The sequence below is a fragment of the Gymnogyps californianus genome, chromosome 5 (genome assembly GCF_018139145.2).
Source record: "Gymnogyps californianus isolate 813 chromosome 5, ASM1813914v2, whole genome shotgun sequence".
Taxonomy (NCBI): Eukaryota; Metazoa; Chordata; class Aves; order Accipitriformes; family Cathartidae; genus Gymnogyps; species Gymnogyps californianus.
Genome location: NC_059475.1, coordinates 4,491,133 through 4,518,580, shown reverse-complemented (window position 1 = coordinate 4,518,580; position 27,448 = coordinate 4,491,133). Strand labels below are relative to the sequence as shown.

At 39.5% G+C, this 27,448-nt stretch overlaps 1 protein-coding gene across 3 annotated transcripts in view; it reads right to left on the bottom strand.

Moving 5' to 3' along the window:
• The window catches only part of NAV2 (neuron navigator 2), a 234,526-nt gene that overhangs the window by 157,233 nt on the left and 49,845 nt on the right, over positions 1-27,448 (bottom strand). For all 3 annotated transcript variants that reach the window (XM_050897832.1, XM_050897833.1, XM_050897831.1), the window contains exons 2-3: positions 10,585-10,702; positions 3,786-3,838 (exon numbers count right to left, since the gene is read on the bottom strand). In XM_050897832.1, coding sequence (XP_050753789.1) covers positions 3,786-3,838; positions 10,585-10,702 — 171 coding nt within the window. The remainder of the gene's footprint in view (positions 1-3,785; positions 3,839-10,584; positions 10,703-27,448) is intronic.

The window sequence follows — 27,448 nt, the reverse complement described above, 5'->3', positions numbered from 1 at the left end:
CACCTTGCTCTCCACTTCAATGCTCTGATGTTTCAAACGTCTTGTCCTTTGTTTTTTTTCTTATATCATCTGATCTTTACCACTACCTCATCTGTTATGATTTATCACTTGCATGTAAGCGGTAACACAACCACCTCCCTCTCTCTCCATCCTTGCCATGCTATGCAAAAAGGATGTATTAATATACAAGATAATAAAATGCTCAGCTATCACACTGTGCTAAAACGTTACTGTGACACTTCCTTCAAAACCTGTGAGCATTTTACACAACATATTTCCTCACAGACAGAACACAGCCCCTATAGAGCAAGATTTCTAAAGGCTGCCATTACAGCCAGACTTGCTATATAACATATAGCATATAACAACTTATGTACTCTATTTTTTGTTTGCTTTATCATTTTACAAATGTAAGTGATGTGAACTCTTTTACAATAAGTAACATTCAGCACTTGCAAAGGTACCCACATTAACAAGGTATCTACACTACCTAGAAGGGCAGGTACTAAACAGTACCTCCTATATAGTCCAGATACTGCAGGATGCCAAATGTTGAGCTCTAATATCATCCCCAAAACAAGAGGCAAATTGAAAGACAGACAGACAAAAAGAAAAAGATCTCTGTTTTTCTATAACCAAACAATATTAGCAGAGATAGCCCTACTCGGGCTTATTGACCTCACTCTTTTTTTCAGAAGCATATAGGAGAGGAAACTGGTTTTGTTTTACTCCCCTTCACCCAGTTATCAAGAACTATGCCAATATTTTCTGGGGCTTCATTCTAAAAACCCAAATGCAGTTGTGGTGACGGTCTCCAAATCTTCTTGGTCCCAGAGCCTGTGCTCCATATGATTACATCCTCTGTTAACCACAGGATTTTCTGCATGCCAGCTGGAACTAACCATCTCAATTACAGGCTTTTGTTTAGAGGAATATCTACAGTACAAAACCATAGAGGTTTGGAAAAAAAAATCCCTGAAACAGGTCTTTACACAGAGGACAAGATATAGACTAGTCTATAATAGATTATATAAAAGCCAGCCAACTCCTATCTGGAGCAAAGGAAGACAGGGATACTCCCCACAGCAGAGAAACCCAGACAAGATGAGGAGGGGGGACAGGTTCTCACCTAAGTGATTTTTCATGGAGCCAGTGGAGGTCCTTGTCATGTCATTTCTGGCGTTGGGACTAGGTTGGTAAGCACCGATGGTCCCCAAATGTTCTGCAGTTCTAAACTTAATTTTTCAAGGCTTATTAGCACTGGCTTTGAGCCTGACAGACCCAAGCTGTCTCTAATGCTCAATTTGGGCAAATTCGCATGATGCTCTCCAACGCTGTAGCAATGGGAACAACAATACAAAGAGACCTGATCTGGCTCTGTGTTGAGCTCGCTAAGGTTTGGCGGGCTTTACTGGCTTAGGACTGTGCCACATGGAAGCAAACGTACTTGCTTTCACATCCCCTTTAATGGGCTGGGAAGACACAGATTTGCTCCAGCTTTCTAAGCTGATACATCTGGCTGGCCGTGAGCTGGCTCTTCACAATTCAGCTCACATGTGTCTCTGCTCATGGCATCGTGAGTCTACAAACAAGATAACTGCCCACAGGGGGAAAGATGATGGTAGAAGGCTTCCCTCTAAGCTCTGTTGTATTTCTATTTAATGAGCAAAGTTAAATCTCCATTTACGGTGCTCCCCCCCAAATCTACTCATCTGTGGTGCCCACCTTACAGACACTACAATATAGATATGGACACCTGTAACTGAAAGATTCGTTTGAAAATACAAGACTAGACATCACCTCGTTGAGTGTTTGAACTGACTGGATAGCCTTCCCTCTGCAACCTCTCTGAACCAGAAGTACCAGACACAAACACGAGTTTCCACACTCTGGAGAATGGTTGTAAGCTATAGTAAGAGGAAAGTGCATTAAAATGCAAAGGATGAAAATTGCTGTATCTTTAAAACAAACAAACAAAAAAATCACACCAAAAACCCAAACCACTGTAACATATGCATTTTTCCGAGAACACAGGAGACCTGGAGAAGGGCTGTCTCCTTAAACACTGCAGGCAATTGTGTGAACACCACCTCTATGAAGATACTTATGTTCTTGTCTCAGTATCTTTACTGTAAGATGATAAAGAGCTCTGTAAGCATGCACACTTAATAAAAGCAAGCCATAAGCATAATCCTCATTTTTCTCATGGGAGGAAAACTGCTGGGGATGCCTAGCTATGACTGATGCACTAGGTCTCATGAGCAGGGCACACAGTCCCACTCACTCTGCCCTCCTGAATGAGCAACCGGAATAAAATCAGAGCTTCAGAGGAGGAAGCGCAGGGCAAACACTTCTTTCCGGCACTCCTCACAATTCCTGACGCAGCACATGCCCTCTGCATGCCTCTGGTTATAACCAGATCTGACCTCTATAAGCAACCTACAGCGTGCATCTGACTATCCAGCAGAACAACGCTGTTCCTTCATCGAGAATAATGACTTAAAGTGACTTTTAGCTACAATGTCCTGGAATTTGTTATAGACTCCAGTCCTGAATGAAATTCAGTTCTTATGATACACTTGTGGAACATTAAATTATAGTAATTGTCAAAATTTCCTCAATTATTTATACTCTAGACAGCTGCTGTGGCTACAGCAAGAATAGCAACCAACCTCTTCAAAGCAGTAAAACGTAGCAATGATAAATCTTTTAGATGGCTTTCTTTTTACAGAGAGCTTGCTCCATGGGTTTAAGCAAGATTAACTTCCAAGAAAGAGAAAAAGCCAAAACAGAATAGCAGAACGCAGTGTGGTTTCTGACTTAAGATGGCAAACTCTCATCAAATCTTTAATCTTTCGTTTAACTATGTGAGTGGTTGTGCTGAAGTTGCAGTCGTGGAGGTACGGGCAGTTGGGAACAGAGTCATAAAAATGAAAAACATTAAAATAGCTTCACACACAGAACAGATATCCACATATCCTGACGTGAGCGTTTGCAATGCAAAGGGGAGATTTTAGAATTTATATTGTAAAATGAGTCTTTTCTCAAGATACAGAACGAAATAACCTTCTTTAAAGTATCATAAATTTTAAACACTCCTCTCCTAGGATGCATTTTAAAAATCAGTTTCTTATTATTTGTGTTCTTAGTAAAGTTCTGCCTATAATTTTAGCTTCACCAATACTCATGGCAGACATACTCTTGAGGTACTATATGCTTTTAATTTTACTGCACTAATTTTTGGTTCTTCAGTTTTAAATATTACTTACAAGCAAGATACAAAATAACTTCTTTTACAAATTAAAACTTATCAGTCAAAAACAAGTTGCATACCTAAAATATCTTGAAGTTTGCAATTTGAAATTTTTTCTTTAGTGCGTTTTGCTCATTTATTTTGATTCTTTTCAAAGAATATAGGAACTCTTAATCCAACTTTAAAATAAGTATCTAATTCTGCTTTTTCAGTACTACTGTCTATATAGAGGAACAACATTTTATTTTTATACATTCCTGTTTAACGATGTGATATTTCAGAAATATAAAATACCAATGTAAGAATAATATTGATTGCAAGTACGTGATAAATGATAAGGCCTAATTCAACTACTGTGGAGTACAACGGGGCAAGAACTGTAATATTCATGTTCTTCAGATCATACCTTTGCTCTCACTACTGTGAAATACTAATTAAAAATTGTTATTAAAAGTCTCAGACATTGAAGTCACACACGCTCACTCAATTCTCAACCACATACACACAAACAACAGATGACTTTACTACTTACCATTTGAGACCTGTTTTTTGGGCAGCCATTGATGTCTTCAATCTTTTCATTTGCTGAAAAGCAAAAAAGAGGAAATAAAGCAAAAAACTATACCAAGGATGTTCATGCCAACTATTTCCAGAGCACTCGCTGCTAGCTAAATAAAGGGGTTTCAGATTGTAGTTGTCCAGTCAAAGTGAACGTGTGAAACACTGAGACCCATCAAAAAAAAGCAGCTGGAGTTTTCTAGTGGGTCATGCCTCCAGAGACAGCTGGGGGCAGAAAACAACTGGTCTGAACAACGTCTTGTACAGTGACGGGTAACTCCTTTAAACTACAAAAAAGATTTAAACTCTGGAAGCTGAATCACTGCTGGGTGGAAACGTGAACACTACGTATGTATAGATGTTTGCATGTCAATTGATTCGGTTGCAGAGTGAATATAGGTTTTAAATCTAGATGGCAAATTTATGATCAATAACTAGGTTTTTTTGTTTGTTTGCTTGTTTGTTTTTTTTAAAGCACAAATCACGAGACTACTTTTCAAGCTTCTTGTCCATGGCTAACATGCAACCCTACTTGCAGAAAAAGATACAGTTTCAATCTTTGAAGTCCCAAGTGAAATAATTAAGCTGCTGAGGTGGTTAAATGTTTGCCTTAGAGTCTTAGTTTGCTCAGTTTCACGCTTCAGTACTGGACCCTGAAATGCCTTTTTTGTGCTAGACTGAAGAACCAGTTATAATCAAAGTTCAGTTTCCCACATTTTTGCCACTGTAATAAAGGTGGGCATTCACATCGCATTTGATGAATTGAACAGATTTGCCTCCCATCGATTCTTATATTAAGAGCTGTATTTTCTACCAGTCCTATATTCTCAGGACATCAGTCAGAACTCCATCTCATTTCATTTATTCTTAAGTTAGGAATACCAAATTTAGCACAATATTCCAATAGCAGTCATAACAATGGCAAACAAAGAAGTAACATAACTTCACTCTTGCCTGGTATTCCCCTTTTTACACATTGAGGTGTCCCAGTACACTTTTATGCCACAGTAATGCATCTAAGGATTGACACTAGTATGAAAAAGACTGCAGCTAAATCTACTGTACTGTTCCCCAGAGTGGTCTATCAGCCTCTACACAAAAAGAGCGTACATTTCTTTCTAGAGGTGTGGTCTCGGATTAGATCACACAGAAATGATCTTTTATCTGTTTATTTTGCTTTAAAAAAGAGTAGTTTTTCCCCTAGTCCTCTAGAACTTCTAAAATGTTACACGATGTATTTAAAACCAATGTTAGCAAACCATAAAGCTTATGACCTGGCTCTTTTTAAGCTCTTGTACACAAACTACCTAGACTCACCTACTTGAAACTGCCTAAACTGTTAGTAACTTGTTTCCAATATTCTGCTGCAATACAGCACTTGACTTTTTCTGAGGTTTTTTTAGTATGCAAATGTAGAACGAAAATATTTCCTCAACACTTCTACACTTTGTGGGTATTGCTACAGGCTTGGAGTACAAGCAGTCCAAGCTTGGTTCTAGAGCTGTACACTAAAGGTTAACCCCATAAACTAACAAATACACTGTTCTGTAACATGGGAAAAATTAATGGCAAACCAAGATGTAAGCCACCTTAAATTTTTCTGTCAGGAGAAATTTACATTCAACACACCAACTATTCGGGATGTTACCTCTTTATCCCCTTCCTTTTTTTACACTGCGGTTAATAATATTACCATTCTCACCTAGAAATCATTCCTTTTGTCCTCATACCTTTCCGTCAGTTTGCAAGACATCATCAGCTATCCTTGTACTCTCCTGATCAACTGATTTGTAGCTTCTTTATTTCATTACTATCAGTTCCCTGCATTTTCTTGTGCTCCACTTTTTTTCTTCTTTTTGTTTTTAAACAGCTGCTTTTACTTCCTCTCAAAAGCTATGTTAAACCAAGGCAACTCTCCCTCACACTTGTGAACCTGCAGTTTTTTGTCCACCAGTTGATGATTCTTCATCAGTTCCCATTTACTCATCACTTCCTTTTATGCTGTTGGCCTTCTCTACCGCAGGTGATTTAGGATGTAGATGACCAGAAACAGTTGGTGGGAATCAGAAGAGTTAACAAGAACTGGAGTCTCTGGTCCATCAGGTGCTATTTCTGCTTACCCCTGGGCAATCACCTTGCCCTCGGCAGGTTTATGCCCTACCTTTACACCTTCTAATCCACTCCCAACTCACCTATGGCTCTTGGTTACTCCTTTCACTAGATTAATGGAATTATCATCCCTTCCCTGCGGGTGCAAGCGGTATGAAAATCACGTGGAATAGAGAGCAACCAGAAAAGCTGGTGGTGGGGCAAACTGGCAGCTGGGTTGAACTTTAATTCATACCTCTCTATTGAACCCAGCAGGGCAAGACCTCAGAGATTCAACCTAGGCTGGGGAGATGCATCAAAGTGGCCCACAGGCATATTTGGCACTTTGCAGGAATCTGCCTAATTCACCAGGCAATTTTTTGATGCTCCCATTCCTTGGCCATAAGCTGGACCTTATCTTTGACCCTTCCACCTAGCTCCAAGGAATAGTGCTTGCAGCAGGTATGAGATAAGTTGCCTGTCTTGTGGAGATGATTGGAAAGAAGGAGATAGCAGTGAATGAGATAACGTGGTGTGCCCACGGGCAGCGTGATGGTACAGTTCACATAGCTAGGGGATCTTGGAAACGTGTCCGATTTCACAGCTGCAAAAGCACAGCTTTCTGGCCGAGATAAACAGGCAACTCTCACAGCTACTGTTTCTATTTGCCACGTAGGAATACTACATCATTTAGCATAAACTGGAAGTCACAGGCAATCATAAAGGCTTTAAATTCTATCTCTGCCTCGAGCAAGATGTAAATTCACAACCACAGAAATGTGAAATGCAGGGGATTTTGCCCAAACAAACTGCAAGTCCGCAGAGCTTTCCTCCATCACCTTTTTTTTTTTCTTTTCACTGTGAAGACAGTGAATTTGGTTCAAATGCTTCTAAGTGGTTGCAAACTTTTCCCATTTCTACACAGATTGAGGGGTGTACTAAGGTAGCCAGTAGAAACCAGCTGTGCCCTGTAATGAAAGTAGCAATGAGTGACATGGTGCTTTCATTAGCTGGGTCCAAATCAAAGCTGGGAAAATGGTACCTAAAAGAATATTTGGGTTTATGTATTTTGACAGGAGGCATATTATGAAACTGCAAGCCAAAATTATATGAAAACACAAGTGAAAAGAAGGCCTAGCATCAAAAGTTGCAAAGAATTCTGTAAATCTGTCGGCCTGTCAGCTGCCAGTGTCCCATTTATATAGGTACAGGTACGCATTCCTGGTGAAAAAAATCTTCAGCAAATGACATTCCATCGAGTGCATGAAAAATTATAATCAGAACAAATCAAAAGTGTTTCAGTAAGCATTATACAGAACAAAATTGGCTATGTATGGATGGTTAAACCATCCATACAAAAAATAAGTCCATGCACTTCATAATAATGAATTAAGTCTTCTGTTACAACCTTGGCACCTCTTTTGCATTATTCAGTACTTTAGGCATATCTTTGGACATGAGATTACTTTTTCTTCAATGTATGAATGAATATTGTTCAATATAATTCCTACATTTGCGTAGGAATTGTCACCTGCAGCTTTTAACTGAACAGCCACTCAAATATTAGTAAAATGAACCTTTGTGTAATGTTCCACTCAAAATATGATAGGAGTTATCACTAGAGACTACTGCCAGGCTTGATCCCAAGATTCTGTGTTGAAATGTAAACCTGTAACCTTCCCCTGCAAATCTAATAGTACAATTTTCATGACGGCAGACAAAAGCTATACTGAGATAAGTCACAGTATGAATTTGAACTGGAATAGTTATCTAGTTATCTGGAGTAATCACAAATGACTTTTAAAGTTAGAGCAAAGATCTATTCTGTTTAAGTCAATGCAATTAATTTCAATCAGAACACAAGTTACCCAGAATATTTAGATATACCTGTAGGATAGGCTATCTTGACATATCTAAAGCACCTACACTAAACAAAGTGCCCATCACCTTCTATAATGGTGTACCGATTGCCAGCACAACACTGATTTGCACGCTGTACTTCCTATTGAAACTACTTTTATTTAGCTGAATAAGCATTTAACACTAACATAATGTCTGCATCCCTATTTATAAAGCCACAGCTTTTGTATCTGATCTGACTTTGGTTTTATCCAATCAATTAAATTATTCCACAAGCTATCCTAGGCATCCCTAGGAAAAGTCCTATCGGACTGGGTTAAAATTTAATTTTAGCATCGATTCTAAGTCTTGAAAATTGAAGCTTCTCACAGGGAACCAAGTGACAATTTGATATACTACCAATTTCAGAGCATGCACAGACCCACTATATCTGCATTCATGAATTTAAATACAGCTATTATGTTTATACGGCATTACTAAGGCATATATTACTTATGTATTCTTTTACAGACTCATAAATTTTGAACTGAAATAAACCAGAATGCTATAAATGCATTTTAAGTGACTTGCAAATAGAAAAACCTGTCATCATATAACACTTCTATATTATCATTAGCAGTTTTGAAGTCTGAAGATTATATCCTCTGAAGTCAAATGCAGTGATGTTTGGTTTCATGTCTTTTTAGATTTGCTCCTTGTTTGGATGCTAAGGTAAAAGAACTACCGAGTTCTTACTAATTTTAAAATTTCCTTTTCCTAAATATACAGCCATTTCACTTACGAAAGGTAAGCAGAAAGGATTGCGATCACTGTCTCTGTATAATCATTAACTCTCATGGAGTCTTCAAAAAAAAAAAAAAATCAAATCACATTTATTCTTTTTCTAGTTTTGGATATTAAGTAGTATTTTCAAGATTCAACATCTGTGATGTAAATCTCAAATGGTGAACACAACAAAAATTCTATCACTAATAATTAAACCTGAATCAATTTCGATGACTTTGGACAATCTCCAGATACTCCAGGCACATGACAAAAAGGAGGAAGGATCTTCATGGCTGCTTTTACACGTAGCACACCATAACGTAAAAAAGAAAAACCTCTCCTACACCGCATATAGCAGCTTTCTTAGTATGCAGTCTTGTTTGTTAGAAAAAAAGCTTGTATTTTGCAGGCTACAGTTAAAGCTGCTTCTAGGTGTGAAAGTTATCACCATCTTTGTGACAATGAGATGCAGTGTGCCTAAGGCCGTATGCAGCAGATACAAATGACTTTTTCTTCACTGTTAATTTGGAGGATTAAACTGAGAATGTTTAAATATGAACTTTCTTTCATATGGAAAATATTCTCTGAAAATGAACTCCTTCACCTTGTACTTTAACTTTTGAAAGCTTGCAGACTTAATCTTAAACATCAGCCAAAAGGCAGCTCTAAGAATGGCTAAAAAAAAATGCAAAGGTGAATCAAAGCAAAATACAGTAAGCAATATTATTTCTGCGTATTTTAGAGTAATTTAGTTTCATCAGAGTTTTCAGAAGTCAATACTCGAACAACTACATTTAAGTATTTGGTACAACCAGGTTCTCACGCAGATGTTTTCTACAACAGCGTTAACACAGGGTAGCCAGGTATATATAAGAGGAATCAACAGCTAACTGGTCCTGGGTTTCCAAATGTTTTTCCCTGTTAAACACGCATAAGGAAATAGATATAGGATGAAGTGTTGTTCATAGTGAATACACAAACCATTCATGGCCTGGTTTTATACATCTGTAGCTGCATGGCGGGTCTGTAGAATGCTACTGAGATATAATGTTGCTCTACAACACAGAGACAAAACCTTTTTTGACATATTCCAGTGCAGCTCTAGTGGAGTCTTTGGAACGACGCCTCACAATTTCATCCAAGAACAGGGCTTGCAGATTTGCACCTTAAACCAAGGAACTAGCTTGTTTACAGCATCTGAACTCATATAAATATGCATGCACTGATGTCTTGTTACTTCAGTGCCGTCTTCTTAATTTGCATCTCAGATCTGTCAGTTTGCTTCTAACAATAGTTGTCCTAATTCCCATTAGCAGGCTTTCCCTTCCATCAGCCTCCATTGGCCCATGCATGTGTTTTGTGGCATCCCAAGTACCAGATGGATGAGTCTCTGAAGGAACTAATGAAGGATCCAGGCCCAAGGGAAGAGGGAGAATATGTAGCTTTACATGGGGCCAATGGAGAAAATTGTTTAGAACCTTCATTATCTACAAATATTAGTGCAAACTGAGGGAACCAAAGCCTTTGCAGAACTGAGCCTCTATTTGACATTTGTCCTAATGATAAGTGATTTTCCTAATTTGAAAACTCATTATGAAAGATTTATTTTTTCTGCCACGTAAAAATTATACCCCTTCTCCCTTCCTAGCTGCATATATGGATTTTCCAAATCCAACTGAAAGCAGGAGGTTCAACACAATAGGCCAGTATCACTGTGAATTATCTTCAGACCAATCCCCAAAAGGTATCAGAAATAGGGACAGTGAAGGCTAACAGCATTCTAGCAGGAAAAAATCCCTCATCAGTTGCTTTTTTAACATTCAGCTGTGTGGACTGATATTGCTGCGTCAGGAGATCTTATCAACAACATCAAATATTTTTCCACTATGCTTTTAGACAGGGCTGTATCGAATTAATTAGCAAAGTCTCTGAAGGAAAATTATCTACATAATTCCATGCAGTTTGATGCATTTCCCCCCCTGTGTTTATGGAGAAGATAAAGACAGGGAATTTCTGAGTGAGTTGGTGGATACCTGGTACAAAAAGAGAAAGTCACTCACCTACAACCTGGATTATTTCAGCTAATAAGACTCCATCAGTCACATCTTGCTGTAGATCCTTTATCAATCTCTTGTGACCAGATTTTGCTAGATAGTGATTAGCCCAATCCGTATAAATCTGTTAGGAGAAAGATAAACAAAAAGAAATTGTTAGTTATAACATCAGCCTTACAAATGAGAGTTCTTTGTTTCTCTCAGTATCCGAGAGGCTCATTTAAGATCACTGCTTTTTTGCTCTTTGAAACAGGTCAACAACATTAAAATTCAAGGCACTGTGCAGATCAAGTATTCAGCTTACTATAGTACGGCTTTTCCGATTCAGAACTCTGACATCAAAGCTCGCAGAAGAAGAGAGGAAACTCCTGAACATGTTACAGCTTGAATGGATCATCAGGCGGTCAACTAAATGTTCTACAGCAGTAACACGTGTGTAGAAGAGATTTCAATTTCCACCCAAGTATTTTTTTGCATTTTCCCTTGGACATTTCTTCTTTATATCTGTTATTGAGAAATTTTAAAGATTCTTTTCCAAGAACCACTTCCGGTAGATATTAGCCATATAGCAATTTCATTTTGAGGAAACTCCTTTGTTATATTACCCAACAAGCCTTTAAAGGTCTTAAAAATCTACCAATTCTAATAAGTTCCACCTCACAGGTTAAATAGGCCTACTAAATTGATTTTTAACCTCTTATGCAAACTTCTAACTGTTGGGATTTATTTTAAAACGTATTAGCTGAAAACTAAGCAAACAAAGCATTCAAAATCTCTCTTTAATTTGCATTAAGTACTGCTCACCACGTGCTAGCACAACTTATCCAAGATCACCAGAAAACTCACAAAATCTTTTCATGCTAGGTTATTAAAAAGAAGGAAAAATACTTGATTAGGAATTTCTGCTTATGAATTAAATAACGTTTCTTGTTCTTTGTATAGGACAAAATTTAAGGGAAGACATTTTTTATATGATCTATTTATATTCCAAAGAAATAAAGTAAAAACAACTAAATATCAGGATTTTCCCTTTTAAATACCCAGACAAATATTAAGGTTCACCCCTACTCTCAAGAGTGTCCGGCATATTAGAAATACATTCATTCCAATTCAGTCTATCAGTAAGCAGGAGTAGATTCAATGTGCTGTCTACAGCATGACCCATGCCAATCCTCCACAGTCCCAATAAACCACCATGTACTGGGGTTTTGGTTTGTTTTTTTAAATTAAAGCACTATGCTGGTGATGAATGCCTCACACAAGTGGGTGGATCACTGACCTGGAGGGAAATGTCTGCACAACAGTATTCAGTCCCCAGAAGCCCAGGGAAAGCTCTCCCTGTGCATTGCCCAGGCACTACTGTTTTCCTTCACAGCTACTGACAGACGGAAAGAAAAGAGGACAAGGAGAGGGGTCCTAGCCCTCAGGGCTGTAATCACCAGGCTATGAAGGTTCCTATCCCCAGCCTTAAGGTAGCAGATGTAAATGATGGCCACTAAAATCAGATTCCGTCTGCTGGCAAAACATTGTCAAAACAAAACATGGTTTTAAAGCCATTCCCCCTCCACCACCTTGCTCCTGAGCTATGCAACCCCCCATATCATTGGATATCAACATAGATCCTTTAAATTATTGACTAATATCACCAAGCATAGCCATGCCTACTAATTTCAGAAGCATCTTCAGCATCACATTTAAAATGCAAATGCTTACGTCCTTCTCTTTCATGGGAGGCAAAAGCCAACTCCCAAAGCTGAGAGTCAAGTATTTGCCACACGGGATGGAGGAACCTGGAAATAATACAAGGATTGTAATTGCACGCTCCTCCTGCACTTGCTGATTCAATGTTAATATGATAAAATGAAGAACAGATATTTTGACTAGAGTTATTTTGGTTATAAAGTCTTCACTTGTATCTTTTTTAAACCTGTAAAACACTACTGGTAGCAGCAATGAACAAATCACTCAAAATCTGAAACCTATGTCCCTATTTTCCATCATTTATCTTCTACTTCCATCTTCAGAGCAGTGTGATATTTATTTCCTACACCAACAGCGTCACAGACTTGAACAGAAAAACATGCTGGAACACCTCCGTGAAAAAAACAGAGCTGAAAAACATCTCAATGAAAAACATCTCAATGAAATAAACACTGAGTACACGAGTGATTTCCCTAGCCGATCGCAAAAAGAAAAGGAAAGAAAACCCCCACATTTTGCACAAACCAGACATTGTGTTCCTTAGCTCCTTTTACAAGAAAACATTTTCCATAACAGGAAGATATTTTTAAAGATCCAACGACTTCAAGGAACTAGGATTGACTTCACCTATTTTACTGCCACATGGTTCTAGCTTGTTTATCTACAAGTAAAGACATCAGGAAACCGGTTGAAAACTACTTCACAAGCGCAAGGGTCCACACGCACCCCTACACCGTTACCGCAATTTAGCCGACAAGCAACTTATCAAACACAATAACTAAGTTTCTTTTCATGGGAGGGCTGTGATGAATGTCCTAATTTATCACAGAAGGACTTTCAACAAATATAAGATTATACTTTGATGCATCAGTTCCAGCCTGGATCACTTCCACGATGCAGATCATCATGCAATCAAACAAATGCTTGGATCAGCCCTAGAGCTAGGACAACACAGGAACAGAGAATAGGCAGAGCAGACCCCTCCTGGCAGAGCCTGAAATTACAGCATCAGCAAGACCTTGAGAGCTAGTTAGGATTGATGTTTAAGTCAAATAACAGGATGAGAATGCATGGCTGGCATTGCAAAACTGCTATTTCGTAGCTGTTTCCTACTGCACTAATTCCTGCTGCATCCAGGAACACTAGCTCTTACATTGATACCCTGTAAACAAACAGAACTGCATCAAAGAAATCCCTAACTCCCTTAACAAATCCTCCTGGTAAAGGAGACACCTTGAAACACCCCCAAATACACACTGTCTGATTCACTGTCTCCTATAACACATAAAGAAACTCCCTCTGTTGGCAAATTGTTCTTGCAACCCCTACTTTGTGTGCTGAAGTCAACGTCTGTGCTTAGTATCAGAACTGCAAGCAGAGCTTTTATGCTCATTATAAAATATTCCATTAAATGCATCAATAATGCATACCAGTATGGAGAAAATATTTGTTTCTGGAGTATTTAAGGGTGTGGAATATTACTTCATTCAACTAGTTGATTAGGAAAACCTTTTGCAGGAAAATACAGATATAATAAATCTGTGCTTCTCTTAAAAACTTTCTTGTACCACATTATTTTGCGATATGCATAACATACAATTTTTTTTTTCTTTAAACTGACTAGGCTATATATTTATGAGCTCTGAAGCATTCTTATGGATGCAGTATTATCCAGGCTTATTGTAGTAGCTCTTCATGGTCACTGCTCATTTTTATGGCATATATTAAGCTAATTATGGAAACTTTCCAGGATGTTTTCAAAACCTGTTTGTTGCAAGTCTTTGTAATGTACTACACAAATATGATTCCTAACGTTTCTTTTCCTTTTCCATACAAACAAGTGAAAAAAATGTAAGTGTACAATGGTTGCTATTTCTAGACACATGAAAAATGTTTCAAAGCACATAGTGTTTTCAAATGTTCAAAACCAGGCAAATAATTGGGAAAACAATAATAAAAGAACTAGGGAAACACTGCTGAGAAACTTTCCATTCATATATGCCTATCTCTGCACATGAATTTTGAGTGTTCCTCGGGTATTTTCAACAAATGGGTTACAAAGTCACACGTTTGAATCTTCATATGAAAATTACCTGAACAGTTGCCTAATTAAAAAATACAAAATCTTCCGATATGAAATATTTGACCCACTACAACCAAACAGATACTGCCTTATTGTATATACCAGTATGAGCTTTTAAAACTTCTCAGTGATTCCACACACTATGAAAATCATTGCAGGCAGCTTCATTATTTTAGTTAACAAAATCAAGCAAACAACATGACTTGGGTTTTATCACCATAAGCAGGTCTTTGTGCCTGAGACCAGTCAGTTTAATGTTTAACTCGGGTCTAAGTTCTGGCTTTTGTTAAAGGTGGACTCAGCTGTTTGGTAGCTTTTTTTCTCCGTAGTCTATGATATTAGGAATCCAATTATTCGGGAACAAAATTAAAAACAAATATGAAAGATTTTTTTCTTCTCTCTTTTTTCCCCACTTCAGTCCATCAGCTTTGAATTAACAGTTACAGGTAAATATTGATTTTGGAAATATTCAGTACATTATGAGTCATAGCTAAAACACTATTGCACAAAGTAGCAAGGTTTTGAGCAAATAAACTCAAATTCTAAAGCTTTTGAAAGTTTGTAGAGAAAGAGGCCTGAGGATCAGCAAGTCTCCAATCAGCAAGAACACTGCATTCTGAAATGCAGTGGCGTTTCTCCCCCCTCCCCTTTCCTTAGCATGATACCTGCTTGTTTAAAGCACGTTTCAGATGAGAGAGAGAGGTCTGACGGGCAGAGAAATCTTGCCAGCTAGGAGACTTCTGCACTTTCTTGGCACTTCGAGTCTCGAGTAACATTTCTGACCGTACGAAGAGACCACCTCTACCACACCCACAGCACACCTCAGACCACCTGCACCGTATCTGAACACTGAACGAGCAGGAAAGGTGCCTTTCGCAGAACGGGTTGTTTCTTCGAGACCACACAGCTACCACTAAGCACTTGGGGAGGGCTGGGGAACATACTGACCAGTGAAAAGCAAAAACCCTGAAGCTTCTGTCCACTTGAAAGTAATTCATACAGTCTTTTTAACCTTGGAAAAATCAAAAAGCCAAATAAACTAGAGCTTGCCTAGCTAACCGTAACTGAAGTTGGCATCTCAAACCACAGTATTCCTTTCTCCAGTTACCCTTTTGGAGGCAAGAGGCCGATACCTGGGTGCTCAGACATGCTGATGGGCAGGTTCTTCTTGATCTGCTGGCAGATAGGACCAAACACAGCATCTGTAGGACTATATTCCTCTGTTCCCATAGTCAGTCAAACCCAGGAAACACAGCGTGAATAAAGTCATGAGAGCAATGAATCCAGGAAGACCCTTTAGAGACCATAAAGGAGACCCAGTATATCCATGGAGCTGCAATTAAATTAAGGTGCCAGGTATTATCATGTACTCCAGGGTCTCCTTTAAATGGAATTTCAGTCCCAAATGGGAACCCAAGAACTACGCAATGTTTTCTGCCTCCCCATTGGTATTCTGAAATATGCTCATTACGAAAAGGAAAGGGTTCACACAAAACCACATGAAAAGAATTTCCCTCTTCTATGCAAGTAAGTAGAAAATGTGTCTCAATCTCTTCCTTGTTACTCATTTCCACAAAAAAAAAAAAAAAAAATCTAATTATAATAAACGCCCAAGTACATTTTCAGACCCTTCTTTCCCTCCCTTACCATGTCAGTTCCTAACTAATCACTCTGACTGTTTTCTTCCAATAATTACCGTGAATCAGGCTCTCGTGAATTTGGTAACAGCTGAAGAGTATCTTTTTGACATCATGTAGCATAATTAGAGCAGAGCAAGGCTTTTTTTCATGATTGAATAGCAGGGTTAGTCACATCGATGAACTCCATCAGAACACCCATTACAATGCAATGCCTGTGTTGCTGCTAACCAAACCACACTGCGTGCTGAAGTTCACAGGGGAAAAAAAACCCCTGAAACCTAAAAATAGACACAACGTATTGAGATGATCCTAATGGGAATGCCTGCAGTTGTTACATGGGCAACTATGGGGGGAGGAAAGCCCATCAGCTACTCATTGCTGCCCAAGAAATGGGGTTTACACACACAGAGTCATGAAATCACAATTTTTTACTGGTAACATTAATTGCAGTCTCATGCTGATCCATGCTACACTCCTATACAATGATCTTATTAATAGATATCACACTGCAAAGCCCAGAGGTAAACAGCTAAAGCCAAAGGCTTAGCTGAAAAACTCATCTCTCGGAAGCAACTCTGGCTCCAAGGGAGCACCCTGAGGATAACAGCTATTTTGAAGGTGCATAGAGATTATGGCCCTGACAATAACATAGCTGATATTTTGCTGAGTTACTGGTAAAAGAACAACTAAGAAGCACGTGGTGGTGGTGGTGGGGAGTTTAGCAGCATTTGTCACAGACCTTTTATCAGAGATTTCTTACAATTTGTGGCCTTACTTGCCCCCACGCACTTCCTAAATCCTGTAGGAAGTCTGTATCTGTACATCTGCACCGTGACACAAATCCCACTAAAAGGACAGTACTGGCTCTTCTAGAATGAGTAAAGCTTTGCGCTGTTATCCAAAAGACTGTTTGGGTTTTTTTTCCCCAATGTAAGCTCTTGCAAGGGGGAGGAGATGCTGAAAAAGCAGGGCATAGAATACCGTATAACGTGCCCACATTTCTCCATATTAAATAGAAGGTGTTAGAGGGCTTTGAGGAAGAGCTCTATCTGCTCCTTTTCTTTAAGCACACTGCTAAAGGTATGTAGAGAGTAGAATACGAAGCGAAAACAAAAATACACTGTCCTTAGGCATGCCCACGAGCCCCCAGTGATTCCCAGCTCAGAGGGAGAGGTGGACATATGGGGTAGGCAGTGAATGGTTAAGTCAGCGCTGACAGGTCAGCCTTGGGCTGCATCTGGCTCCTCTCTGCTCAGAGATACTGGGAGCACCCTGAAAGAGGATGGGAGCCTGGGGGCTTCTTTTACTCCAGCCTACCAGAATCTTGGCAGCACTACTAGCAAAAAGGGAAGAAACCACCAGAAACTCCAAGTCTGAGGTGATGATGGGCAGGATTGCAGGTGGACTCCTTCTGATGGGCAGGTGAGACAGTAAAATGGCCTTCCTGAAAAGAATGCATACACCTGCAAACCCCTAAAAATAGTTGTCATAATAATTAGCTACTAATTAGTATCTAATATGATACCAGTAAAATACCATCGATTATCTAAAGTGCTGGAACTTTGCAAGTATCCTCAACTATTGGGAATGCAGCTGTAACAAACTGAGGTCTTGGTTACCATTTCTCTGGGGAGACAGAGGTAACTCTGCTTTTTTAATTATTTATTAAGTGGAACTAAACAAAATGATTTATTCTACTCACATGTGCAAGTGTTTGTTGGAACAGCTTTAAATTATTAGTCAGTTGGTGGGAGGTATTCTGCTGAATATTACACATTTTACTGGACACTTACGTACATTAACTACCCTTTGGAAGTTAAATAGAGAAATGGGTAATTTAAGCAAACACCACCGGGACTATTTATTTCTCTCTCTTTAAAGCCTTATTCCCGGCTGGGGAGATCTATTCTCATGCATATGACTACTATTGAAAAGCAATGGGCTGACTCACAGCACATACAGCCAAGCATGTGTGTAAGTTTTAGCGTGCTTGCAAGCCTTTCCAGTAATAGAGCCTTAGATTGTCCACACTTCAGGACGGGCACTGCTGCCTCCCAGTCTGTGTAAAGCAAATCTTTGGTGGATGCTAAACAAGTAATACACTTTAAATTGCCTAGCCGGCACCTTTCTTACTCTTACCCTACTGAACGTTTTACTACATTTAATATAAAAGAGGAGAAAAGAAATACTTTCTCCGCCCCCCCCCCCCCAATTGTACAGTTTCTGAACCCCGTTAGTGACAGGCGCTGCCTATACGGAGGGATAAGTATTTCATACCGAAGGAACATTTTCCTACGCACCAGCTAGAAGGTGAAGCAAGGCCGGCAATTGTGCTGGTATCCGGCAAGCTCTGCTCTCAATGCTCCCATTATACACGTTTGCCATATACAAATCCCCTTCAAGCTGGAACCACACACTAAGCCAAGCAGGTGGCCACTCTCTTATTCCCCCTTGCAAAACATTTTAAGCCCTGAATAGAAATGAGATTACATTCACACCTGCATCAATTCCTTTGCATATGCAAAAGTGAGACAGAGTTTAGTTTGCTGAGCTGATCAGCAAAACCCGTTCCAAGACATACTTGGCCACGGTGAATCAACCGATCTGATCTCACGCCAACAAAATATAATTGACCTCAGAGAACAAGAGAAGCAAATCTACTATTTTTTTTCCCAGCATTTTCTAAAAAATTACCTAAAGCGCACACCAAATTATTTTCAAATATCACAGTTCTCATACATGAAATAAACCCATTTATATCTACTATCACACATGAACAGCAACACAAAAGGGCTTATCTGAAAAGGTGATACATTTCTACTCCGAAGAGAAACCACAGAAAATCTTAAGAAGCTGCAAGCTGCAGAAGAAATGGGAAGGGGGGAAAAAAAAAAAATCACTTCTGAGGCTGACGTTAGTTACTGTTCAACAGCACTGCTGCCATTATCACGGAGCCAAGAGCCGCTTACTGTTTTATAATGGTCACAGGAAAATTTGCTTCTCCCACGAGCAGGGACTTGAAAGGTCATACTACTTATTGGCATATTTAACATGAACGTATACTGCTCGAGTCCAGCTTGCTCTTCCTTCTCAAGGGGTCTACAGTTAAATGATGATATATATGCCGGCATGTGAAGCTTGGATGGTTAATTTTAGCTGAAGTCACGCAGGCACGGTGCTCAGATTTCTTACACTGTCACATTTTACAACTCCCACGCCTCCTGCAGCTCTTCCCTTACACCCCCACTGCTCCCTTCTCTTACTACGGTCTGTAACACAGTTTCAATGTTCGACATCAAGCAGGATCAATATATTTCATAGACACACTCTTAAATAACGAAGCTATTCACAGCAAGCATAAAGTTTGGCAGGTCTTCTGTGTTAAACGCTGTAGGCATTAAAAGACAATCACTAAAAAAATTGTTGTGATTTTTTGTGGGGGCTTTTTTTGGTTGTTCTTTTGGCTTTTTACACAATCAGAGGACTTTCTACCCACTACAGAGACAACCCGCTTCATCTAAATGCTCCCAATGTCTGTGGAGACTTCTGCTCTGAATAGAAATCCAAAACTTTGCGTGCCACAAAAATCCAGATACGTCCTTTTTTTTGAAATTTGGAGCGTTCACGATATCCATCAAATGTTTGAAGGCTGTATCTACCACAAATGCAAGCTAAAAAGCGTAAGGCTGAATTGGACCTCAGGTGGACACCTGCACAACCTGCCTATTTTCCTGAGCAAGGCCTGGTACAGACAGCAAGGGCTGCCTGCCCTCTGACAGGACCCCACCGCATGCAAGTCACCCCAAATCCCACAGTCTGACCACGTTGCTCGCATTCCTTAAAAATACAGAGAATTGGCCCTTTTAAGCTGCTTTGCCTCAATTTTTTATATTAAAAAAATAACTTTGCCAATGTTGACAAGGTGAGAAGCGATGAGTGCTTCACCTCCCCTCTTGCCAAGTTGAAGGATAGATGTCTGACATTTTAACTGTTTATTTTTCAAAAGGCACACTTCTGCCAGAGTAAAATCTATATGGGTCTTTTAACTGCTCCATGAAAAGTAAATAACTTGGTAGCCACACTGTCTCCTCATCAGCTCTCCCCTCCAGCAAAGCCCACTCAGATGTGTGTTTGTTTTGGGGAGGTAGGGGACGAACAGGGCTTTGATGGAGTTTGAAGAGAACATAACGTGCCATGACTATCCAAGACATGAAGTAGCTGCTTTACCTACGTAGCACTACGTGCTGCTCTTCGCATGGGCCCAGGAACACTCGACTGTGCTATGAGCAACAACTCTGCTAATGCAAAGACAGGCACCGGATTGAGCGTGAGAAGGTGGGAGGTTTGCAAATGTACCCCCCAAAAACCCTGACCGCTGAAGAAGGGAGAGAGATCTAACTTCAGGCAGCTACAGCCTTAAATATAGCTTTCTGCTATAAGCATCCAATACTACAACGCTCAACATGGTCAGTTCCCAAAACTCAATGTAATTTTGGCATGCTTGGCCTGTGACAGCAAATAAGTCTTCTAAACTTTTCCAATGAAGACAGACTCTTTTTTTCTGTTTGGGAAAGGTGTAACAGACTGTTCCAAACAGCTGCTATAATCTCACTGGTATTTTTCACCTGGGGGCACAAATCTGTATGGCTTCAGTATCATCTCCTCTGGGCAGAGGACCGCGGCCACATGCAGGATCAAAACAAAGTATCACTGCTGTACTGGACTCTGAGAAAGAAGAGGTAAGGAAAAGACTCCAAGAAATAACAACAATCTGAAGAGGGCTGGAAATGAAACCTGACTTGCCACGTAGCATCTTAAGCACAAACTCATTCCTCTATTCCATTTTCTCTTGATTGCTTAGAGGATTAATTCACCAAAACAATCTTCACAGTTGTGAAGCAACTCCAAATGAAAGTAAAATTGGTCTCAAAGGCACATGACTCTAAACCATTTCAAATCCTAGCGATGTGTGAAGATTAAAGTTATCTGATCCAAATAGTGAGGCCAGAAACATTGCAAAGGCTTTTCTTAATTTTTAACAAAAGCTATTTGCAGTGGGGATTAGGGAATTACAGAAATTGGCCTTTGTCTCGCCTGAGACCAAATCCTAGCCCTCTTTTAGCCAAGAAGGACGAGACAGCATTCCCTTTTGGGTCTGCTTAGTGCTTGATTGAAAAAATTGAGTCTTCAAAACCAGGGGCTGAGTAGGTTCACTCCATACCAACACTCTGAAGTCACCAGCAAACTATCCTCCGCTCCCGTGAACAGGATGTCTAATGCCACTCAAAAAACAATGAATCATCTGCACTGCCCTTCTCGCTGTGTGAAATGTAATTTAGTTCAGTGTCCAAGATTTTTCACAAGAGGCAATGCTTCTGAAGTTGCCAAAAGTTGGCAAGAGGCAGTGCTCTCTAACACTTGGAAGGACATAAAGCAACACGTAACCAAGGCATGGATGAAAAATCAGTGCAACTGAGTTATGAAGGCCAACAACCTATTCATCGCTATATCTGCCAAGCAAGATGAATGCAAAATCCGGAGACGGAAGAACAAAAGGAGGAGGAAACAAGACCCAAACTTGAGGAAGCACTTGACCACACACTTGCTTCAAGCATGTACTCAAGTCTCAATTACTTAGCACATATTTAACTCTTCTGAACAGAAATGCTGTACTGAAGTTGGTTGTTAGAGAATTACACATTAATTCCATTATTTCTAAAGGTTATTGATGGTAAGAGCAAGAGTGAGAAGGGGCCAATTATCCTTCTAAAAAGTTTTTGTATATTTGTCATGGTTTAACCCCAGCTGGCAACTAAGCACCGCAGAGCCGCTCACTCACTCCCCCCCGGTGGGATGGGGGAGAGAATCGGAAGGGTAAAAGTGAGAAAACTCATGGGTTGAGACAAAGACGGTTTCATAGGTAAAGCAAAAGCCACGCATGCAAGCAGAGCAAAACAAGGAATTCATTCACCACTTCCCATGGGCAGGCAGGTGTTCAGCCATCTCCAGGAAAGCAGGGCTCCATCACACGTAACGGTTACTTGGGAAGACAAATGGCATCACTCCGAACGTCCCCCCCTTCCTTCTTCCCCCAGCTTTATATGCTGAGCATGACCTCATATGGTCTGGAATATCCCTTTGGGCAGTTGGGGTCAGCTGTCCTGGCTGTGTCCCCTCCCAACTTCTTGTGCACCCCCAGCCTCCTCGCTGGTGGGGTGGGGTGAGAAGCAGAAAAGGCCTTGACTCTGTGTAAGCCCTGCTCAGCAGTAACTGAAGCATTCCTGTATTATCAACACTGTTTTCAGCACAAATCCAAACCATAGCCCCATACCAGCTACTGTGAAGAAAGTTGACTCTATCCCAGCCAAAACCAGCACAATATTCTACCCATGCTTCTATTTCTAATGCTCTTCTAATGCTCCTGCTCTTGGGCACTGTCAGAAATGGGACAGTTGGCTAGACAAATCTTAGGTGTGACCTACTTTTGAAAGACCTACTTTTATTTTAAGCTGCATTTTTAAGATAGTGAAAAATACTTTGTGACAGCTGAGCATTAATTTGTGTGGCAAAGACTCGATCCCAAAGACGCAGAAAAAGACTAAGAATCTCAGAAGGGTTCAGCATCCCAATTAGAACCAGATTATCACAAGAGCTCAACTTTCATGTAGCCATCAAAATAAACAGACAAATTTTCAGACACTTTTTAAAAACCTAAAAAAGCGCTAGATTTCCAGAACTTTAAAATCTGATCTTCACTTTTTGATGAGGAAGCAGGGAAAAAGGAATTTATACATGTATATATTTGCATCGACAGACAGATGGGGACACACAGCCCACACAGGTGTCTGGCCCTAACTGTTTTGCTAATGAGATCTTGAGATAAAATTCTTGCATTTGAAAATACTAACAACCGTTTATCCACAGGTGGCAGCATTTCTGGTTTTGTTATCTCATTTACTATATCACTACACATACTAGAAATCAGGCTACAGCAAAAAGCTTTCTGCATACCCAGGGCTGACCAGGGTTTTGCCATATTTTACACAAAAGAATAAGGTGGTCTTCATAAATTGTTCCTGCTAAGCAGTTACCAAGTCATCCAAGTTTTTGTTTTTGGTTTTTTTTTTTCCCCAAAACAAAAAAAATAAAGTGCTGAATTAATTTCCACAAACACAGCAAACCCAATCTAATCATTTTGCAGTTGGCCATCAGTTTCACAGATACGAATCTAACCGAATCTTCGACTGACTGATAACTTTCTAAATTAAATTGCCTATGCTGACCCCGCTTTCGGCTTAGTTCCTCCTGCTTCCTTTTAAAGGGTTTGGAGTGTTTTCTATATAATGATCTATATGCCAATTATATAGTTAGAAGACAATTGGTAAGGGTTAAAGCTGCACATCTGGCACCAGATCAAACTCAAACGTGCAGAGAAGGGCAGTGTCCCCGTCTATGACGCAGACTAAGGGAATATATAGGAAAAAAAAAAGTTCTAGAGTACAGAGGTTATAGTGAAAACTCGTTAGTTGCCCTTTCTCCACTATAATCTGTGTCACAAAACCAGAGACCTTTTCAGTCAAATGTATTTGTATATTTACGAAGAATTTAAGAAATACCCCTCCTAACGGGAAACAGCTAGCCTCTGTAAGTAATTAGTTTACAGCTATATAAAAGGACAAGTATTTTTATCCCTGAAGGCCATTTACAGACATGCTGGCCAAGACCCCAGTTACCAATTCACTGTCTTTGGGATGAAGAATGATCCTCTGCACAACATAAGAGGAAAAATCTGCTTCTTCATTCCCCGCTGACCTTATGCATTATTGGGAAAGGAGGGAGGGGGGAGGCATGCGTCCATCAAAAGACAGCACAGCCAGCGTGGGCGCTGCTGGAGGCAGGATGCTAGACTCATAGACTCAGTAGACCATCGGCCTGATCTGCGATGGTAAATCCTATGCTCCTAATTAGAGAGGTTCACTGAAGTGACACCAGCCTATGCTTTCATTGATCTGGCGATTAAAATCAATGCTGTAGGGTTTTACTAAAATTTCTGATACTGAACCTCTAACATAGCCGTCTACAAAAGGGAAAAAAAAAAAATCCAGTAAAGTAAAATGTATAGCAGGCTAGTGATGAATAATTTAAAACAATATTTTATGGCTGATCAAGAAATGAAAGCACAGGCACAATTCCCACAAGCGTAGGAGGTTCAGGCATCTTCTCTTGAGAGCTTCCTTGCACAGCTAGCGGCCACTTAAAGGCCTTCTGCACCTTCCTGAAAAAAATCGTTCAAGCAAAGGAAATAATTTTTGCACTGCTTCTGAAGCTTTATTCAGAAATATATATAGAACAGTCCTTTAATAGTACTGTCATGAGGCAGATCAATTGTAGATTTCATCTATTTTCAGCACAAAGGGTTTTAACATAAAGATATTAAGGGGAATTGCTAAGTCTTGAACAGTACGACCTACCAGGATAAGACTTTATTATTTTAGTTCCTTATGATCTCTGTTGATACATACCTTTTTAAAATGCGGATGGTTGAAATATTTCTATTACTATTAACACTCTTTTAACAATTATATGGCAGCAAGGAGCTTGATCAAAGACCTGCAAGCTCTGGAAAATTCAGGAAGCACAATGCCATGAAGCAGACTATCCTCACAGGGGCCTCCATCACTCAAATTCCTATGTAATTTTATGCACACCTACATAATCCCTTTCTCGGTTTGAGACCCTGCCTTTGGTTTCCCATGTTAAGTCCTGCTTCTGCCTGAACACCTACACCTAGGAAAGTGTTACTCCAGCAAACTTCTGTTCTTAAAATTAGCTGAGTAACAGGTTTAATGAGAAGAAAAATAATATGGAATTTACAGGGAATAAACTCCTGTAACTAATCCACTGCGGTCATTTTACTGGCGTCCACAGATATTAAACACTTGACTTTTTTTTTTTTTTTTTAAACTTTGTAAACTCTTAGTTTTCCTTCAGACAAGAACATTCACTTTGATCCATGCTGTAGATGTGGTCAAATTTTCACCACAGGATGTAGGTGAAAGCACATCTATGTACGAAATTGAGTAAGGTTTAAAGTAACATCAGATAAGAATACTGGCTTAGCTGCAGATAAAATCAGAGCAATTTACTGGTAATCATTTGGGAGGACAGAGCCTACCAGCATAGAAACAAGGCTTATGGACATCAGCAAAATCAGTTATTCTTTTTTGCCTGGAGCAAGGGTTGGAGGAATGTAGAACAAAGAGCATGCTGCTAGTTTAAAAAAAAAAAAAAAAAAAAAAGAGAGAGAGAGAAAGAGAAAGAAAAGAAAGGAAAAAAGAAGGGCATATGCATACATATATCCTAAAATCTTAATTCAGAAATTAACCACAGAGATACCGAGCCGGGGGCAGGGGGGAGGGAGGGGGAAGAGCTATCAGGACTGGTTGTCTATTTTCCTGCTCAAACACAACTAATATTTATAGCATTACTTTCTCCAGTTCTTTGTCAACTACAGTTCGATCTGCATAATCTTAAAGCTTTAGAAATAGGCCCCCCCCAAAAAAAAGGAAAGAAAAAAGAAAGAGTTGCAATAGCTGTTGCAGCACAATGTTGAGATTTTGGGTTACAGGCCATTTTTTTCAAAAGGCAGGCTAAGAGCACTGTCTAAAACTTGGAATTGTAGCAAATGAATTAAACCACAGGCAGATGGCTGAATTGTGAATGAAATCTAAAATTACTATTAAAACAACCTAAAAGAAAAAGGCAGCTCATTGTTTTTTGGTTTTTTTTTTTTTTTTTAAACAGTGGCAATTCTAACGCAGAACTCCCTAGTACTATCATTGTTGCAGTGCTGTTTTTAACGCCTTTGGCAACACTTTTGTTGCAAGTTTTGTTTGTGCAATTTCTTAATCACTAGGATGCTATGGATTATCCATTTTTATCTCTACAAATAACTTCCCAGATCTCTCTTGCAGGTTTTCTCCTGAGCCATCACTGTTGGATTCTTGAAGAGCAAGACTGCTTGGCATTTGACTTTCACTCATGACTGCATTTATCACTATAACATGTATGGCAACCTCAGCAGAACGACAAATACATTTCAAAGAATATAAGCTGGTGACACCCTGTGAGAATCAGAAGGACAGATTCAGGCAACTGACAATTAGTGTGCGGTTCTGGGCCAGTTCCATTGCAGCTCGGACATGGACATCATTTTAAGGGTCTCATCGAGGTGAGTGACACTTATAGGCATGCATTAAAGGAGCACATGCTTGTCCCTATCAGAGCAATTCTGACACAAAGACCAATAAAGAAAAAAAATCCGAACTTTATAGGAGCTGACAAAGGCAGCAGCTGCTCTGCTCCACAGGGCAAATTTATATTTAGCGTAGGAGTTGGGAAAAATGGATCCTTACAGAAATTAGTTTCAGTTCATCCACTCTGGCCCCAACGCTATCTAGGAGACCCAAACAATCTAGAAGAAACTGTAAGTAAATCAGAGCACAATTTCATTTTTAAAACATGAAAAGGATCTAAATTCAACAGGATTCTCACTGATTTGACTTATAGAATGAAAAATATTGGCCAAACTTTTTTTTTTTTTTTAAAGTTACACGATAAGGAATCTTCAAGCTTCAGACCACGAGGTCATCATGAAGTGACCATGACCATGAAAAAAAATCAGATTCCATTAAGAAAGTAACTCAAAACACATCAACATCTTATCAGCTTTAGCAGTAATTCCATTTAAAATATAAAGCAGCAAATCAATATAGGTATTAAGTGCTCTCAAAATTTCCTGAAACCACCAACCTTTCAGTTTAGTGCCGTAACACTGGGAGAGGCTGAAGTGCAACTTCATGCTCACTAGTTGTTCTAGTACTCTGGTGAAACTGTCTTCTTCTACAGGTTGCCCGGGAAAATTAGCCCCTGCCATTCTGATTTAAAAGGTACGCTAAATAGCTCATTTGCAGCGATGATGACCATGCCAGACACTACTCCCAAAAGGACTGTTTTTCTGTGCTTAAAAAATATGTTCATATTTAAGTCCATAGACACATTCAGAAGAGTCATGTTTCTGAAGAACATGCAGAAACAGCAGAAACTATCATTTCCCAACACACCCCATAAGGAATACTGATAAGCTGGTACAGTAGTGCCTACAAAGGAAACAGATCTCTTCACTACGGTTCAGAAGTTCCTAGAGGTTTTGAAGGATGGATGCATGTTTTGGCGTATGCCATTAAGTCCTCAAACCTCGTTTTATTAGTACATAAGGCAAAAATTTACTACTGCTACAACACAGTTGACCTAAGAAATAATTATTGAATATAAACTATCTTAGGTAATAACTGGTAAGAATTTGGATTACTTTGAAATCAAGCAATCTTAGATGTTGAGATTGTAGCCAGAAAATGAAAAAACCCAAGAGTGTATGTGGTATAAA